This window comes from Mobula birostris, chromosome 22, assembly GCF_030028105.1.
Source record: "Mobula birostris isolate sMobBir1 chromosome 22, sMobBir1.hap1, whole genome shotgun sequence".
Taxonomy (NCBI): domain Eukaryota; kingdom Metazoa; phylum Chordata; class Chondrichthyes; order Myliobatiformes; family Myliobatidae; genus Mobula; species Mobula birostris.
This window is the reverse complement of record NC_092391.1, coordinates 18,648,135-18,665,867: the sequence shown is the minus strand read 5'-3', so window position 1 is coordinate 18,665,867 and position 17,733 is coordinate 18,648,135. Positions and strand designations below refer to the sequence as shown.

General features: G+C 42.8%; 1 protein-coding gene across 1 annotated transcript in view; it reads left to right on the top strand.

Annotated features, from left to right (window-relative positions):
• Positions 1–17,733, top strand: part of ass1 (argininosuccinate synthase 1) — a 189,098-nt gene that overhangs the window by 103,329 nt on the left and 68,036 nt on the right. Inside the window, exons 10-11 of the mRNA XM_072240198.1 lie at positions 5,400–5,484; positions 11,091–11,155. Coding sequence (XP_072096299.1) covers positions 5,400–5,484; positions 11,091–11,155 — 150 coding nt within the window. The remainder of the gene's footprint in view (positions 1–5,399; positions 5,485–11,090; positions 11,156–17,733) is intronic.

Here is a 17,733-nt window from a genome sequence, read left to right as displayed (position 1 = left end):
TTTATTGTGGAGGGTGGAGTTTCAAGGAAAGATATTATATAAAACTAGCAGGCAGCCATAATTAGTTTCTGAACTGCAAAATTTAAAATAATCAATATCTAATTTGCTGAAAAATAAACTGACATAAGGACCTAAGTATTTGCTTGCTTGGTTTGTCACTCCCAACTTTGGACGGCCCATGATTTCCTGTCCATTTAAAATTAATTGCAGGAGGAATTTGCATTTGTATAGCATTATAATTATTGGACATTGAACTTCAGCTGGGACCTAATCAGTGATTTATGACTATTTGAAGTAACCATGGCTTGGCTCCTTGTGCGTTAGTATTCGTAAACCCATATTCTTTTTTGCCAGTTTGTCATATGCTGTTGAATTTCGTCGGAAATGAAGTGCCTGTATACCTCGTCAAAGCTGCATCATTTAGTTCATATTGAGTTCATATTCATTATTTAGTCCTCTTATTCTAAATATTTTCAATTATCACTTTGCCACCTTAAATTTCATCTCACCATTTATAATTTCCTCAGTCCCCATTCTCATGAATATTATTTTTGCCACGTTGGAACTTTGCATCATTTTGCAAACTTCAGAAAATGCCCCATATTCCAAAGTTTACATCAGTAATGAAAAGTGCATTAGTGTTAATCCTGTTAGCTGATGGACCTCATTGTATACTTAATGGATTTCAATTTTTCCAACCAATCTATTGTAAAGCTATTTATCAAAGGCCTTTCACCACGTCAAATGCACAGCCCTCTCCCATCAGTGCAGGATTATTCCTTTGAAAAGCTTAATCGAGCTTGGCAGATACTACAGACCTACATTGACTGTCATTCATTAACCAAGTGGCATATGTAAGCATTAATACCACAGCCGTTGGGCTGTACTTACTAGATCTTGGACGCAGATTTTTTGACTTCTCAGTCCTCTGGTACCACTCCCATTTCAAATGAGGATTGGAAGTCTGCCTCTTGACCTTCTCTCACTGTCCATCCTTAACTTCCCTCGATACAGGAGGGTGTACTCCATGAGCTCCTCGTAATTTTTCGATTGATGAAACTATGGTTTCTGTTCCATTGTTTTTGTCCTCTCTGATTTTTGTATTGTTTCTCTCCTACCTTTCCTAAAACCTTTCACAGAACCTAGAACGTTACAGCACAGTACAGGCCCTTCAGCCCACAATGTTGTGCTGGCCTTATAACTTGCTCTAAGATCAATTAACCCTTCCCTCCTGCATAGCCCACTATTTTTCTGTCATCCACATGCCTATCTAAGACTTTCTTAAATGTCCCTAAAGCATTCACCTCTACCACTACCCGTACCACTGCACAGTAGTATAGTACTTAGCACAACGCTTTGCAGTACTGGCAACATAGACATAGAACATAGAATAATACAGCACAGTACAGGTCCTTCAGCCCACATTGTTGTGCCGACCCAGGTTCAATTCCCGCTGCTGCCTGTAAGGAGTTTATACCTTCTCCTCGAGACCGCATGGGTTTTCCACCGAGCACTCCAGTTTCTAACCACAGTGCAAGGACGTACTGGCTGACAGGTTAATTGGTCATTGTAAATTGTCCCGTGACTAGGCTAGGGTTAGATTGGGAGATTGCTGGGTGGTGTGGCTCGAAGGGCCGGAAGAACACTGTAGCTCAATTTAAAAAAACATATTTTAAAAAAGTTAAGTTTGTTTACACAGGAGAAATTTAAAGTAACTCTGAGGGTGAAGTTTTTCTACAAAAGGTGCTGAATATTTGGAAGGAGTTGACAGTGCAGGAGGCAGAGACTGATACAATCACGAGGTTTAAAAAGAAGGTCGTAGAAGGATATGAATCTAACGTGGGCAAATAGTGCAGGTGGGCATCGCTATCAGCATTGACATGGTGGAGTTCATTCTAACTGGCTGCATCAGCATCCACTGTGGGGGCAGGGGGCTACTGCGCAGGATCAAAGTAAACCGCAGAGAATTGTAAACTTAGTCGGCTCCATCATGGGCACTACCCTCTGGTATCCAGGACATCTTCATGGAGTGATGCCTCGAGGAGGCAGAGTCCATCATTAAGGACCCCCGTCACCCAGGAGATGCCCTCTTCTCACTGTTACCGTCAGGAAGGAGGTCCAGAAGCCTGAAGGCACACACACACTCAGCGATTCAGGAACAGCTTCTTCCCCTCTGCCGTCTGATTTCTGAACGGACATTGAATACACGAACACTACCTCACTACGTTTTTATTTCTATTTTTACACTACTATTTAACTACTTATATACTTGAAGTAATTCACAGTTTTATTTCCCTTTTATCATGTATTGCATTGTACTGCTGCTGCAAAGTTAACGAATTTACAGGCTGGTGATAGTAAACCTGATTCTGATACTGATAGGACCTATTTCTGTGCTGAATGTTTCTATGATTCCACATCATCCATAAATGCTTTCTCTTACATGCATTGCCCCTCGTTTACCACTCAGGCAATTTGCTATGTCTTCCTTTCCATCTGAATCTCTACTACCAGCCTAATATTTATCACAATCTGCCTCGCTGTTCACTTTAATCTCGATTGCTCTGGTCATCCAGGGTATCTATCTTTTCCTTCTCACTGGCCAGTACCAGATTACCCTTCTCTGTGATCTTCATTTATCTATTTGCCAGAATTTGTTTTCAAGCTAAGAAGGGGGAGCTCTTTCTCTTCTATTGGTATTTTGGCTACGGTGTGATTTTGATGCCATGTGGTAGGCCTCTATGCTTAATCTTAGTCTCAGGCTTGCATCCACCCAGCGTCTTCAAAGTAGTAATGCCCAGAGCCCTACTCTTTGGCGGATTATAGTAAGAGTCTGATTCATAAAGATCTGCATAATGCAAGGTTTTTATTAACATTATTGACCCACTAAGTTGCATTTTGAAGAGCTTTCACTATAAGCGTAACAAAGTCACATTTCCATTGTCTTCAAGCCCCAAGAACGCTTGAACCATGGCCCTTCGAGCCAGTTCTTCCAAATTCGATCCTCTGCCTGAATTCTTCACTTCCATCCCCTGCCTGAATTCTTCACTTCCATCCCATTCCCATAACACTTGAATTTCTTTCAGTGCCCAAAGCTCTGTCAGTATTGACCTTGAAAATGCTGAATGTGCATCCATGGCCACCGTGGATTATCGAACGTTATGAAGAGTTACAGTCTTCTGAGTAAAGAACCTTCTTCTCTCAGTCTTAAATTTTGGACCCCTGGTCCTGCAGCAGTGTCTCTTATCTTCAGCCTCTCAGGCCAGAAGAAATGGCCTTTGTAGTATCTATCCTATTGGTCCCTATCAGATTCCTGAATCTTTCAATATAAGAAAACCTCTCATTCTTCACTCAACTATTCAGAGGACAATTCTTTCATCCTCGGAATCAATCAGTTCGGATAAACTGCACTAACTTTGGATACAGCCAAGTCCATCAAAAGCAAAGCCCTCTCCACCACCGAGTACGTTTACAGGGAGCGCTGCCACGAGAAAGCAGCATCCATCATCAAACACCCCTATCATCCAGGCTTCTCACTGTCAGGCAGGAGGTACAGGAGCCTTAGGTCCCACACCACCGGGTTCAGGAACAGTTATCACCCTTCAACCATCAGGCTCCTGAACCAACGTGGGTAACTTCACTCACCCCAACTCTGAACTGATTCTGTGACCTATAGTCTCACTTTCTTGGTCTTGTTACAACTCTTGTTCTCTTCATTTCTTTTTATTTGTTCAGTTTTGCACATTGGTTGTTTGTCAGTCTGTCTGTTGACGTAGTTTTTTGTGAAATTCTATTGTATTTCTTTTTTCCCCTGTAAATGCCTGCAAGAAAAGAAACCTCAAGCTAAATATATGGTAACATAGACGTACGTTCCTGGTAATAAATTTGCCTTGAACTTTGAACACTGAACACTTTACAAATTAGAATAAACTTCAGTACAGAGATGATGATTGAACTGTTTTAACATGCTCTTTAGATCTCTGTCCCTGGATGTTAAGCTCCCTATCATTGGCCCAGTGTTTCCACAGAAGCTTAAGGATTGCAGTCTTGTCATGCATTGAGTTCCTCACCATTGCTCCAGAATCTTCCTAAATTCCCAGATGCTTTCACAGAGAATCCAAGAACCTTGATCCTGTCCTTGCTTGTTATTGCATGGGCATGAGCAGCACCACGTCCATTTTCCAAACCACGTGCAAAGTTGGCAATGCTTGAACAAGGCTAATTTCAGTTATAGCATCATCTACCCACACACCAGTACACTCCAAAAGTAGTGGCGCCACATTATCATTAAGTGGGCATAAATCCAAGAACCACTAAGTTATGATGTTAATTGAATATAAGGTGATCATTTGACTGTCGATTAAAAAAAAATAAAAATGGAAGCATCTTGAAAGTGCTACATTATTAAACGTTCCCTTTAACACTGCTTTTTATTGTGTTTTTATTTCAGAGTGCTTTTCTACAGCGCTATTATGTTAACAACTTTTGTGTCTGGGAATGGGTGCACCAAAATCTAATACATTTTAATGGCTGTACTGGACTAAGCCCCCCTGCTATAACTATTCATCTAAGAGTTAATTTATTTGAAGTTTTAATCTAATTATTAACTATTTTTCAGACTTAAGAGGCATTATGGACAACAGGATGACTATGTTGGCGCTCACGAGGATGAGCGGAAGACAATAGCGCAGGCTCAAAAATTTGCCGGGGTTTAGTAATCATTAATATGGAGCTTACATTTTGTGGAGAAAAGGCTAAAAAGGCTATTTTACTCTGATTGGCAACTGATTGCCATGCTAAATGCTAATAAGGTAGACAGATGGATGTGAAGGAGATTAGAGACTGGCTTTCTGCTTCTCCCCTTCCAAACCCCCAACTGCTTCCTCTTCCATTTATTGCTCATTTCGTGCAGCTATTAAGTAGGCCAATGACATCTCCTTTTTTTTGCCTGTTTTGGGCAATGATTAATTCATGGGGTTATTCCCCTTGATGGACTTCTACAGACATTCACCTTTGTAGGGCAAGATAATGTAGAGCATGTGTGCATGCCGACTGTGCACTGTGTGCTCCCCCCCATTTATCAGCCTGAAAAAGCCTATTCTACTCGCTCATTTGTCCAGCCTGCATGAGGTACTGGTGGGACAGAAGGTGCTGTGGCGCACACAATGCCGAAGTGTGAAATTTAATTAGTAAAGGGCCTGGCCATGATTTCACGGCCAAAAAAGAAAGGAGGTTTTTTTTTTGTCTCAATACAGCTTCCTCAGCCAAGGCTCACTGAGTTCTTAGTGACTAGGGTATAGTCATAGTTCATATTTGTCAGCCCTATTTAATGCACCATCCATGAAGTTATAGAACCTAGGCCTTAAAATGCTTTCTTTTTTTCCCCCGTTGTGTTGCAGGTGTTCCTGTCAAGGTCACCAACCTGGGTGATAAGACCATTTACAGCTCTGCCCTTGAACTCTTCATGTACCTCAATGCAATTGGGTAAGAGAATTACAGACATTTTCAACATAGAGCTACAGAGTAATTTATTTCCCTTTTTACTTATTACAGTACGTAGGGTAGCAAACCAGTCTTTCGTGCCAGCAGACCGACTGAAAAGCTTGAAATGCTTAATGAATTTATTTATTTAGCGACGCAACGCAGAGAAGGCCCTCTGACCCCCGACAACCCCAATTTAACCCCAGCCTAATTATGGGACAATTTGCGATGACCAGTTAACCGGCCCAGTGTGCCTTTGGACTGTGGCAGGAGACCGGAGCACCCAGGGAAAACGCACGCATTCCACGGGCACGATGTATGGACACTCCTTACAGGGCACGCCAGGATTGAGCTCTGGCGCCCCAGTCAGTAAGAGCATTGCGCTAGTTAAGTTCCAGGAATTAATCTTGGAAATACAGTTATAAATATTTTGTTGCAATTAAATCCTTTTTGCCTGTTAAGATCAAACTGGATGTATCACAAACTGATGCGGTAAGTGTGACGTTCCGGTTCTTGTGACTCAGGTGCAGAAAGGCTGGAGTTTGCCAGCTCCTTCGCAGAGAAAGGGAAGAAATACGGGAGTGGGGAGTTGAGTTGGTGAACAGAGCATGCAGGCCTATTCAGAGGGAGGGGTAACTTGGACAAAGTAGAGAGGGCAAATTAAGGCTGGGGGGGTGGTTTGCAGCAATAACAATATGCTTAATGATGACACTTAGCACAGAAGACTGCGTCAGTGCTGTAGGAGGGATTCGGTGTGTGTGTGTCTGTCTGTCTCAGGGGATTGTGTACAGATCTTACATAGTTTTAAAATCCTATATGGGAAGCTTTCAATATTTAGTATGATTGTTAGTTATGGATTGTAGCAGTTGTTTTATCTGCGCAGCTACGTAAGCACTGACACTGATTCTGGTTTAATTGATTTTTATTGGCCCTATGATAACAGCACAAACACAAAATACTCTGCAGACGCTGGGGTTAAAGCAACACTCACAACACACTGGAGGAACTCAGCAGGTCGGGCAGCATCCGTGGAGATGATCAGTCAACGTTTCGGGCTGGAACCTGACGAAGGGTTCCAGCCCGAAGCGTTGACTGATCGTTTCCACGGATGCTGCCCGACCTGCTGAGTTCCTCCAGCGTGTTGTGAATACAGCACCAAGATTTGCATTGGCCCAACGGCGGGAGTGCAGGTGAAAAAGACGTTCCAGCACCCACTGGAATTTTCACCAACTCCACCGTGTCCAGCAGCCTCCTGCCATAATGATGACGGCAAGGCAGCTAGATCCCTGCCTTTTACCGCCGTTTCTTTGTACGGGGCAGAAGGACTTCCAGTCCATTACAAAGAACAGTTGGAAGGCGGGATCCTGGCATGGCAGTTCCCCCACCCTGATATAGATCCCAAAGGCCATGCCCTGAGGTGGGCAGCTGGCCTGAAGTCTGAAGCATTGTTGTGTTTTTATTTTATTTATCCACTTGCTCATCTTGCGGAAGATGCTGGAAATTGCAAGTTCCAGCAAGAGCTGGATGCCCGCAAGAAAATGTAGCTCAGGGATAATATATAGTAACATATACATACTGTGATAATGAATCTACTTTGAACTTACAGGTTGCGAGCAAGTGTCATTCAGTTAGTTCATTACAGGCAGTAACATTATCCAGATACTACTGTTACTCCGCTGCAATATGTGTCAAAGTAACTGTCATTGCTGACACTAAAATATGATAAAATAACTAAACTAACTGGGCCGAGAATGCATGCACTCTTACCACTCAAACATTCCTTTTATTTATTTGTGTACAAGGAGAACAGCACGGTTCCCTGTCACCCACACTATTCCCAAGTCTGAACGGATAACTGCTAGTTTTATACAGAACTGGCTCATCAGTTACTAATATTGATCATTGTAAATTGTATATGTTTCAATTCCTCACTCGCAAGATTAATTTCCATTCACATTAGAGGTGCTAAAGTCAATCGAAACTTTGAGCAGACAGCCGATGATACTTTAACGTTTGTAAAGACTGTGGAGCCTTAAGGCTGATTTATACTTGTGTGTACTAGCTTACGCTGCAGCCTACGCAAGTGGGCTACACCGTTGTGAGCATTTATACTTGTGCGTTGGTGTGTCTGCATCGCTCTGCAATTCACCACCAAAACACTAGTTGGCGGTGGGGTTTCTATGCCACTGTGTTGAGTTTCTTCGTGTTGAAACTCACCACAAAGAAACTCAAACTTCAAACAATGGTAACTGAAACTGAAGGAGGGTGAATTTTCTGTGCTTGTCCGGCCACTGAGAGACATGGACGAGGAAATGCATTTCAAATATTTTCAGATGTCGGCAGGTAGATTTGACGATTTGGTTCATCACCTTCAACCATTTATTTCGCATCAGTGTACGCACAGTATACTCTGAGACTGGCAATCACCATTCGAGTTTTAGCTTCCGGTGGAAGTCAACAGGCTGTAGCAGCTAGCTACAAACTGGCGTCGAGCACAGGGTCCTCCATAATTTCGGAGGTCTGTAAAGCTTTATGGAAAGCATTGCAGCCAGAGTTCCTTCCCTCCTTTCAGTCGCCCAACGGCAAGCTATTGCAGCGTAGGAGGAAATGCGACGCTACCAAGCGGACCAATCACAGTTGTTGCGGTCTGCGTTGCCGCGACGCGTAGTTACATTTTTGGGGAGGTGCACGTCAGGCTACGGCATAGGGTACGGTGTAGGGTACGGCATCGATTTGACACACAAGTATAAATTGGCCTTTAGCTGTTGGGTGTTTCACATCCTTCTGTTTTCCCGTCTGCCTCGGGCTGTCTCACTACTTGACCACAACTGCCCCAGCCTGTCTTTACCTTACTGCAAATTCCATACACGGACTGGGAACTGGCGGGCTGCCCCAGCACATCCTCAGGCGAGCTGGCTGTGATGCAAATGATGCAGTTCACTTTGTGTATCTAGGTGATAAATAAATCCGAAATTTGATCCTAAAAGGTGCATCTTTCAAGGAGGGTGTAAGGTACAAAGAAGATGTATACTAGAATTCACTGAACAGATACTAGAATTTAAAGGATTAAACCATGGGGATTGTGACTACATTCCCTTGCATTTGGAATTTCTGAGAACGTCCAGAATTAGATCTGCTTGTGGCTAAAAGATTTGATAAAATAGGTAAAAAGAAGCAACTTTGGGGGGGGGTGGTTTGAGTGGGGTGGAATCCACAAGGAGAGAACATAATCTTAAAATTAAATTTAGACTAACTAGAAGTGAAATCGTTAACCGTCCTGAAAACAAGGTAGTGGTAATCTCTCCTCAGAAGAGCAGTGGGTGTTGTGTTAATTGAAGAGACATTGACAGAGTTCTGTTGGGTCAGGGTATTGATTAGAGTTGAGGTACATAATGGCCGTTATGTAATTGAATGCTGGAGCATGCCCAAGGGGCTGGGGGAAGCAACAGTGAGCCATAGAGAGTGCAATTAACTTATATTGCCTTCTCGGGAAAGGGTGAAATGTCAGGCGGAATCACAGCCCTTAATTAGCGTCTGACAAGAAAGACCAAGAGTGTGGCCAGTAAAGTTATAGAGGTTCCAGACTATAAAATAGTTGCCAACACTCACTAGTGAGGCTTGTACATCTGGGCAAAATGTCAATTAAAAGACAGGAGTCAGAAGTAAAATATCACCCCCCCCCCCATAGATAACATCATGGGAAGAGAGGAATGCTAAGAAAAATGATTATCTAACTTTCTTTATCATCATTACACGACTGAAAATTGACTGTAGCCAGAGTGAAACAAGATCACAGCCATTTAAAGCAAAGAATTACAAAGACATTGGGGCTTCACCTGCCAGGTCTACTCTGACTATCAACCGCCCACCTGTAAGTCTGCACTCATCCCATTTTATTCTCCACACATCCTCATGGTTTCCGACACTCACCTGTAAGCTAGGGGCAGTTTAATTATCCTACCAGCCCGCTCATGTCTGGGGTGCAGAGGTAAACTGGAGAGTCTGGGGGAAGGCCCTGTGGTCACAGGGAGAAGGTGCAAAACTTTGCACCAGCAGCACCCGAGGTCAGGACTGAACCCAGGTCTCAGGTGTTGGGAGGCAGCCTCGGCCCTTTTCCAAACAGCCACTGGCCAACCTGCCTCCGAGCGGTTGAGTTCAAGGTCTAGTCTACGGTAGCAGGTCCACGATCCCTCTTGTGCTCTGGAATTTCTTCACTGTTACCCTTTTCTTTATTTTCTAATATTGTGCATGTTAATACAGTGTGGTAATATCACAACTGCGATGGACCAGTGAACATTTTATCACAAAAGCTGATTTGGGCAATTTATACGCCTTCAATACAATTGAATAATTGTTTAAAAAGTCAAAAATGAAGTGAATCCAGAATGGTATCAATGGGATGATTATAAATAGATGAATGTGTAAGTATCACAAGCGTAGACCAACAGGAGATCACTTCTGTTTGATGTGTTGAGCTTCATGCCTTGTCTATTTCATGCAAAATCACAAATGAAAAGTAATTTAAAATTAGTGTTTATATTTTTCACTAATAGTGATTTGAAATTCAGACGGTGTCCATTTGAAAGCGATGTGATTTAATGTAGGCTCGGTCTTTTGAGGGATAAAAGGCCTGGGAAAGGGTTTATACTGTGTTAAATAAAACAAGCATCAACTCTGAGTTTTGTTTAGGTAGAAGTTTATTGTTTTGTTTTGTTCATGAAAGAATGCGTGACATAGCAATTATGTGTTGTATTGGGACAAAATACTACAATGATATAAAACTGTGCTTTATCCCCTTTTAAACTGTTATTTAAAAGATCGGCAAAATGACTTCACACGCACAATGAGAGTTGTATGAATACAGCTGTGATGTTAAAGAGGTTTATTTTTTTAAAAAAATCTTGTCTCCTGGTTACTGTCACTTTTAATTGTCAACTTCCTCGGTTACCATTCTTCATAATAAGCCACTTTAAGTGCTGTGTGTTTGCAAGATGAAAGCGGGATTTGCATTGCAATGAGTTTTTATGTGATGCTGAATAGACATGTATAAATGAGATAGGATTTACTGTATTTTTTTCCCCCTCGAGCCTACTGTGATGTCCTGAGTGCCTGCCTATAGCTGGCTGGACTGTGAGAATTCTGCATGGATTTTTGTCTATGTGTGTACCCTGAATGTGGCAGTCCTGGAGGTCTTCTTCCGGATTTAATCAGCTGCTTCACATACAGCACAGCTCCAGCAGCATGCTGTCGACATGGAGAATTGCCTCTTTGTGTACCACTCGACGTCTCCCTTCAAAGGGTGTGAAAAGATCAGTCTCATTTAATTCTAATCTGACTTCACTCCTATTCAGGACCCGACAAAGTGCCAGGCTCTGTGCCTTGGAACTGTGCAGCCGAACTAAAAAATTTTGACATCCTTTAATGAGGCAGAATGTTCATTGTGCGAGTTTATCTCACTGCCTCTCAGTTGACTGGCCCTTTTTAACCTCAACCATATTAATGTCTACATCACTTGAGCCTATTAGTTAATGCCCTGTTGTACCTTTATGGGGGTGTTTCACCCGATTGAAAAGGAAACTCAACTCTGCCATTCATCTTTCTTTTTCCAGGAGTAAGCATGGGGTTGGACGGATAGACATCGTAGAGAATCGCTTCATTGGCATGAAATCACGCGGTAAGGCACTTCTGATGCATTTGATTTATGTTTTTTTTCCAATCTGTTTTGATGCTGTATTCTCCCTATGAGTCAAGTATATATGTCAGCATCTGCCTGCCTCATTCAGAGATCAGTGAATTTATCTTCAAATGGTTCCACGCCTTGTACTTTCTGGGAATCATGTCTGGGAAATCTGATGGAAATGTCATAGAATAAGGAGATCTGGGTTTCAGGGTGCCTTGTGTATTTGCAGGATCACCCTTTCAGGATGCCCACTTGTTCTGTATACTTTTGGGAACTTGGATCACTTTTATTAACACATATCATTGTTATTTCAGCATGGTTGAACATAGGAAAAGTATTGGATGATATACTGTATAGGTGAAACCTGATCGACCGGTTATGAGTGGTACTTGACTTCTGTTGGGGAATGTGGTTGTACTGTGGGACTGCTAATTCAGAGGCCTGGACCAGTGCTGGCTTAGAATCTCATCAATGGAGTGGGAGAACTTGCATTTGGTTGATTAAATAGCCAGTAACTAAAAGGTTGCTGGCCACATCCGCGCCAGACTTTGGAGCAGATGGTCCCGGGTTCGAATCCGGCCGACTCCTTGCCTGCTTTCCGTTCACGCTGGTTCGAGGGTCGAGCTGGCAACTCGGCCTCGTAAAACGGACAAATGCTGAAGAAACGGCGAGGTTGTCACCCGATGCGCCAAACAAGGTGTGCGGAGGAACTTTACCTTTTAACTGAAAGGAACAACTATCCTCTAACCATAATGTTGAAACTATCATATCGATATAATATCTGCCCAGTTAATTAATGCCTTTGGGAAAGAAATTTGCTGATCTTAACAGGACTATAGGATGTTTACAGATGTACAGCCATCTGATTTCCCTCTGGTTGCCGAGGTAACCAGTCCGTTGTGCCAAACTACAACGCGAAACAGAATTTGGATTTCCTTCGTTTTCTCTCCAGTTCTTAGATCTTGACTAAATCTCGTTGGGATAGACAATGTGAGCGATTTAAATACAGACCAGCTCATTACCTTGTCTTGGACTTACCCCACTCTCAGAAGGACTCCAGAGTTCATCTGGGAGTGGATTAAAGGATACTTCAAAAACAACAGTACAAAACCTGTTGCCAGATAATGTTTGGCCTGAAATATATTAGGAGGAGCTGGAATCAGTACTAGATGGTACTAAATCATGATGAGGAATTTGTTCACTTCAGAAATTTTACGTGTTACCCTGTGGAATAGCCTCACAAGGAAGTCACGACTCTATTGGCAAATTGGTTTATTATTGTCACGTGTACTGGAGTACGGTGAAAAACTTTGTTTAATATACCATCCATTCTGACCATCTCATTAAAACAGTGCAGTGAAATAGTGCAAGGAAAGACAATTATAGAATGCAGAAGAAAGTGTTACAGTTCCAGAGAAAGTGTAATGCAGGCTGCCAGTACAACAGGGAAATGATATTGAGTAGAAAGGCGCATGAATGTCTACTGACAAAGAAAACTGGGGGGAAAACTGCAGAATATAAAAGCAAGGATGTAATGTTGAGATTTTATAAAGCACCAGTGAAGCCTCACTTGGAGTATTGTGAACAGGTTTGGGCCCCTTATCTTAGAAAGGATGTGCTGAAGCAGGAGAGGGTTCAAAGGAGATTCACAAAAATGATTCCAGGATTGAATGGCTTGTCATATGAAGAGCATTTGATGGCTCTGGACCTGTATTCACTAGAATGAGGGGTGACCTCATTGAAAACTATCGAATGCTGAAAGGCTTTGATAGATTGGATATGGAGAGGATGCTGGGAGAGTCTTTAACACCAGAGGACACAGCCTCAGAATGGAGGGGTGTCCTTTTAGAGTGGAGGTGAGCAGGAACTTCTTTAGCCAGAGACTGGTGAATCTGTGGAATTTGTTGCCACAGGCGTCTGTGCAGGCCAAGTCTTTATGTACGTTTAAGGCAGAGATTGGTCAGGGCATGAAGGGATACAGGGAGAGGGCAGGAGATTGGGGCTGAGAGGGAAAATGGATCAGCCTTGATGAAATGGCGGAGCAGACTGGATGGGCTGAATGGCCTATAGCTTATGGTCTTATGGTCTAGTACTGGAAAAGTTCTGCAGGTCAGGCAGCAACAGACACAAATGGGTTTGGTTATGAGTAGGAGAGACATCCAATAGCCTAGAAAATCTGCTAGTCCAGATTATTGCAGTAGCATGTATCCTCCAAACATTCCATATCGCATTTAGCGGACTTCACGGTAGTGTAGTGGATAGTGCAATGTTATTACAGCTCAGGGCGTTCCAGAGTTCAGAGTTCAATTCCGGCGCCATTCTGCACGTCCTCCCCAAGGAATGTGTAGACTTACTCCAGTCCTCTGGCTTCCTCCCACAGTCCGGACATTGTGAATGATCCCATGATTAGGTTAGGGTTAATGGGGTTTTGCTGGGGGTTGCTGGTGTGGTGTAGCTCAAAGGACCTTTACGATGCTGTATCATTAAATAAATACGTAAGACACTTCCATTGCAGTTGCCAAGATGGAACCATCCCGTTCCCAGATTGTAGGTTTGGGTCTGTAGCTTCTACAGGATTTGATAGGAGTGCTTGTGGGATTTCCCTGTTTAAGTGGGTCTTTGGAAATAACATTTGAATTAGGAGCAGAAGAACGACGTCCAGTCCCTCAAAACTGCTCCATCATTTGTCAGGATCACGGCTGATCCTCTTGTCTCAGTGGCATTTTCCTGCACCAAGCCCATTTTAAAAGCATCCATTAGTCTTGCAAGACCATGGATCTGCGCCTGGAAGGTCTTCAGTCTCTCCAGGGCGCAGGCCTGGGCAAGGTTGTATGGAAGACCAGCAGTTGCCCATGCTGCAAGTCTCCCTCTCCACGACACCGATGTTGTCCAAGGGAAGGGCATTGGGACCCATACAGCTTGGCACCGGTGTCGTCAAAGAGCAATGTGTGGTTAAGTGCCTTGCTCAAGGACACAACATGCTGCCTCGCTGGGGCTCGAACTCATGACCTTCAGGTCGCTAGGCGAATGCCTTAACCACTTGGCCACATGCCGACACCCCATATCCCAGGACTATTGACCTCTGTTTCAAACAAACTCCATGTCTATGTTTCCACTCACAACAATTTCACTCTCAAATCCCAACCCCAGCTCAACACTTCGATCAGACCTGATACTATTGAGGTGCTTGATATGGACCAGGGGTTCCCAACCTTTTTTATGCCATGGACCAACACCATCAGACAAGGGGTCCATTGAACCCCTGATTTAGACCTTCAGAGGTTTGCTGCCCATGTCCCAACATGTACCCATCACCGGAGCATATGGAATACCTTTCTCTCCTTCTTCCAGAGGCTCGGTTTTAAAGCTTTCCTTGTCACCTTCAAATACTTCCAAAGCAAATGGTGTTGGCAAAAGATCAAAGGTGAGGGGATGTAATAAATTAAACAGTATAGACAAGACTAGAGAGAAAAAATATTAAATACGGGAAATAATCAGTTTATGGCAGAAAGGGACAGAGAGTATAAATTTAAGAACAAATCTGCGCACAAGGCTACAGCTTATAAAAATAATTAAGATACTAATTAAAGTCTCTGCATCTGAAACAAAAAGGAAATTGGTAAATTGGTTTATTATTGTCACATGTGCTGAGGTACAATTAAAAACTTTGTCGTACAGATCATTTAATCACATCAGTACATTGAGGGAGTACAAGGGAAGAACAATAACTGAATGCAGAATAAAGTGTTACAATTACAGCGAAAGTGCAAGACCATAATGAGATAGAGTAAGAGGTTAGAAATCCGTCTTATTGTAAAGGGGACCATTCAATAATCCTACGGCGGTGAGATAGAAGCTGTCCTTGAGACAGCTGGTACGTGCTTTCAGGCTTTAGTACTTTCTCCCCTATGGGAGGGAGGAGGAAGGAGACTGGGGTGGGTTGGTTATTTGATAATGCTGGCTGCTTTACCGAGATTGTGAGAAGTTTCAACAGAGTTCATGGAGGGGGGGTTGGTTTCAGTGATGTGCAGAGTTGGGCAGAGCAATTGCCTTACCAAGCCATAATGCATTCAAATAGGGGAGGGATTCGCAACTCGGGGTCCATGGATCTCTCAGTTAATGGCATCATAAGGTTCGGAGTCTCTGTCCTATTTGAATGCATTATGGCTATGTAATTTGATATAGGATGTTTTCTATGGTATATCTGTAAACATCGGAGAGGGTCGACAGAAACATGCTGAATTTCTTTAGCCTTGTGAGGAAGTAGAGATGTTGGTGAACTTCCTTGGCAATGGTGTCAATGTGGTTGGACCAGGACAGGTGATGTTGACTCCTAGGAACTTGAGGGTCTCAACCCTCTCAACCTCAGCACCACTGATGACAACAGGAGCGCGTACACCACCCACCTTCCTGAAGTCAATGGCGAGCTATTTTGTGCTGCTGACATTGAGGGAAAGGTTGTTGTCATGACACCATGTTGCTAAGCTCGCTATCTCCTTCCTGTGCTCCGACTCATTGTTATTTGAGTTTTGGCCCACCATGGTGGTGCCATCTGCAAACTCATAGAGGGATGACCATATGTATGATCTGATGGCCATCACTGAGTTAGCTGCAGGCTGGCATAACTGGGGATCTTATGACATAAATATTATTGACATTTATCATGAACAGGAAGCTAGTGAAAGAACGGAGGAGCTGCTCTGCTCAATAATAATATCCCTAATTAATAAACTAGCAAGTTTGGGTAAAAGATTGGTTAGCCAAGATGCCTTGGCTGTTGTATCAGGGCACCTTTCAGAGAACCCGAAGGGAATCTCTTTCAACAAGAAGGAGACATTCCAAGGGGAGGGCCCACCATCTGTAATTAACTAAAAAGTCAAGATGGCGGTGGTGATACACAGCGATTTTTTACGGGCAGCTCACAAAACTACTAAAAGTACTTGGTCTGTGTTTCTATCACTGCAATTTGCAGTCTGTAATTGCTCTTTAAGACAGTTTGTCTTCTTTTTGACATTGGTTGGTTGTCAGTCTTTGTGTGTAGCTTTTCATGGATTCTGTTGTATTTCTCTGTCCTACTGTGACTGCCTGCAAGAAAACTAATTTCAGAGCTGTATATGGTGATGTTTACATACTGCACTTCGATAATAAATTTACTTTGAACTTTTTTTTTTGAATTTTGATGGTGTCAAACTTAAAGTAAAAGCATATAATTGTATAAAGACAGGTGGCAAGCCAGAATATTAGACAGGATATAAAAATCAATAAAGAGTTACTAAAAGCTTGATGACAAAGGAAAAATTAAATTAGATAAAGGTGACCGGGAATGTAAAAACAGCATGAGTTCCTATAGGCAATTAGAAAGTATTAAAAATTGAGTGCTAGTTCTATAGTCAGCAAGTCTGGGAATTTATCATGGAAAGAAAGGAGTCAGTAGATGAATGAAATGGGTATTTTTCATTGGTTTTCACTATAGAGGACATACCAGAGATAAATGCAAGTTGGAATTGGAAGGGAGAGTTGGAAAATTATAATCACCAGTAAAGTAGTTCAAATCGTTCAATTTAATATCAGAGAATGTATACAGTACACAACCTGAAATTCTTACTCTTTGCAGACATCCTCAAAACAAAAATCCCGAAGAATGGATGACAGAAACAGCAGAACCCCAAAGCCCCATCTCCCCCACATGCACAAGCAGCAGTGGAAGCATAGACCTGCTCCTCCCATTTCCCCCACTTGCCCCAGCAAAAAGCACCCCCACCCTGCAAGCAATAGCAAAAGCCCCCAAAGAGACCTTGATCTAGAGTCCATCAAAAACTACCGTCCATAACCCAGCACTGCAGTATCTCAAACAGATTCTCTGTCACTAGCGAGGAAGGGATCACTCCTGCAATAACATGAGCGGGAGACAAGCAGCTCACCGTCTGATGTTACAATCTTCCAGGTTGCTTTTCCAAGTCCCCCTGACTTGAGGAGCAACAGGTTGTCACTCACCATCAAAAGAGAGAGAGAGAGGATCGCTTGAGTATGGGTGCTGAGTGAATTGTCGTGTTATGTGCTGATAATCTCTAGGTTCTGATAGAGTTTCATCTTAGGTTTTTAAAGAAATAGCCAGTGGGAAAATTCGTGCATAGGTATTAATTAATGAATTCCACGGACCCCTTGCAAAGTGGTATTGGTCCATCACATAAAGAAAGGTTGGGAACTTTTGCTTTAATGAAAAAGGAAGGCAGAAAGCAGGAAATCAGTGTCCAACTATCTTAACAAAATGCATTGTGAAATAATAGAAACTATTATCAAAGATAATAATAGCAGGGCATAGAAAAATAAAATCAAGAAAATTGGCAGAGTTGGCAAGATTTTGTTAAAAGACAATAAAATTGAAACACAAACAAGAGAAAATCTGCAGATGCTGGAAATCCAGGCAACACGCACACAAAATGCTGGAGGAACTTAGCAGGCCAGGCAGCATCTAGGAAAAAAAGTACAGTCGGTATTTCGGGCCGAAACCCTTCAGCAGGACCCCATACGTCGACTGTGTTTTTTCCCATAGATGCTGCCTGGCCTGCTGA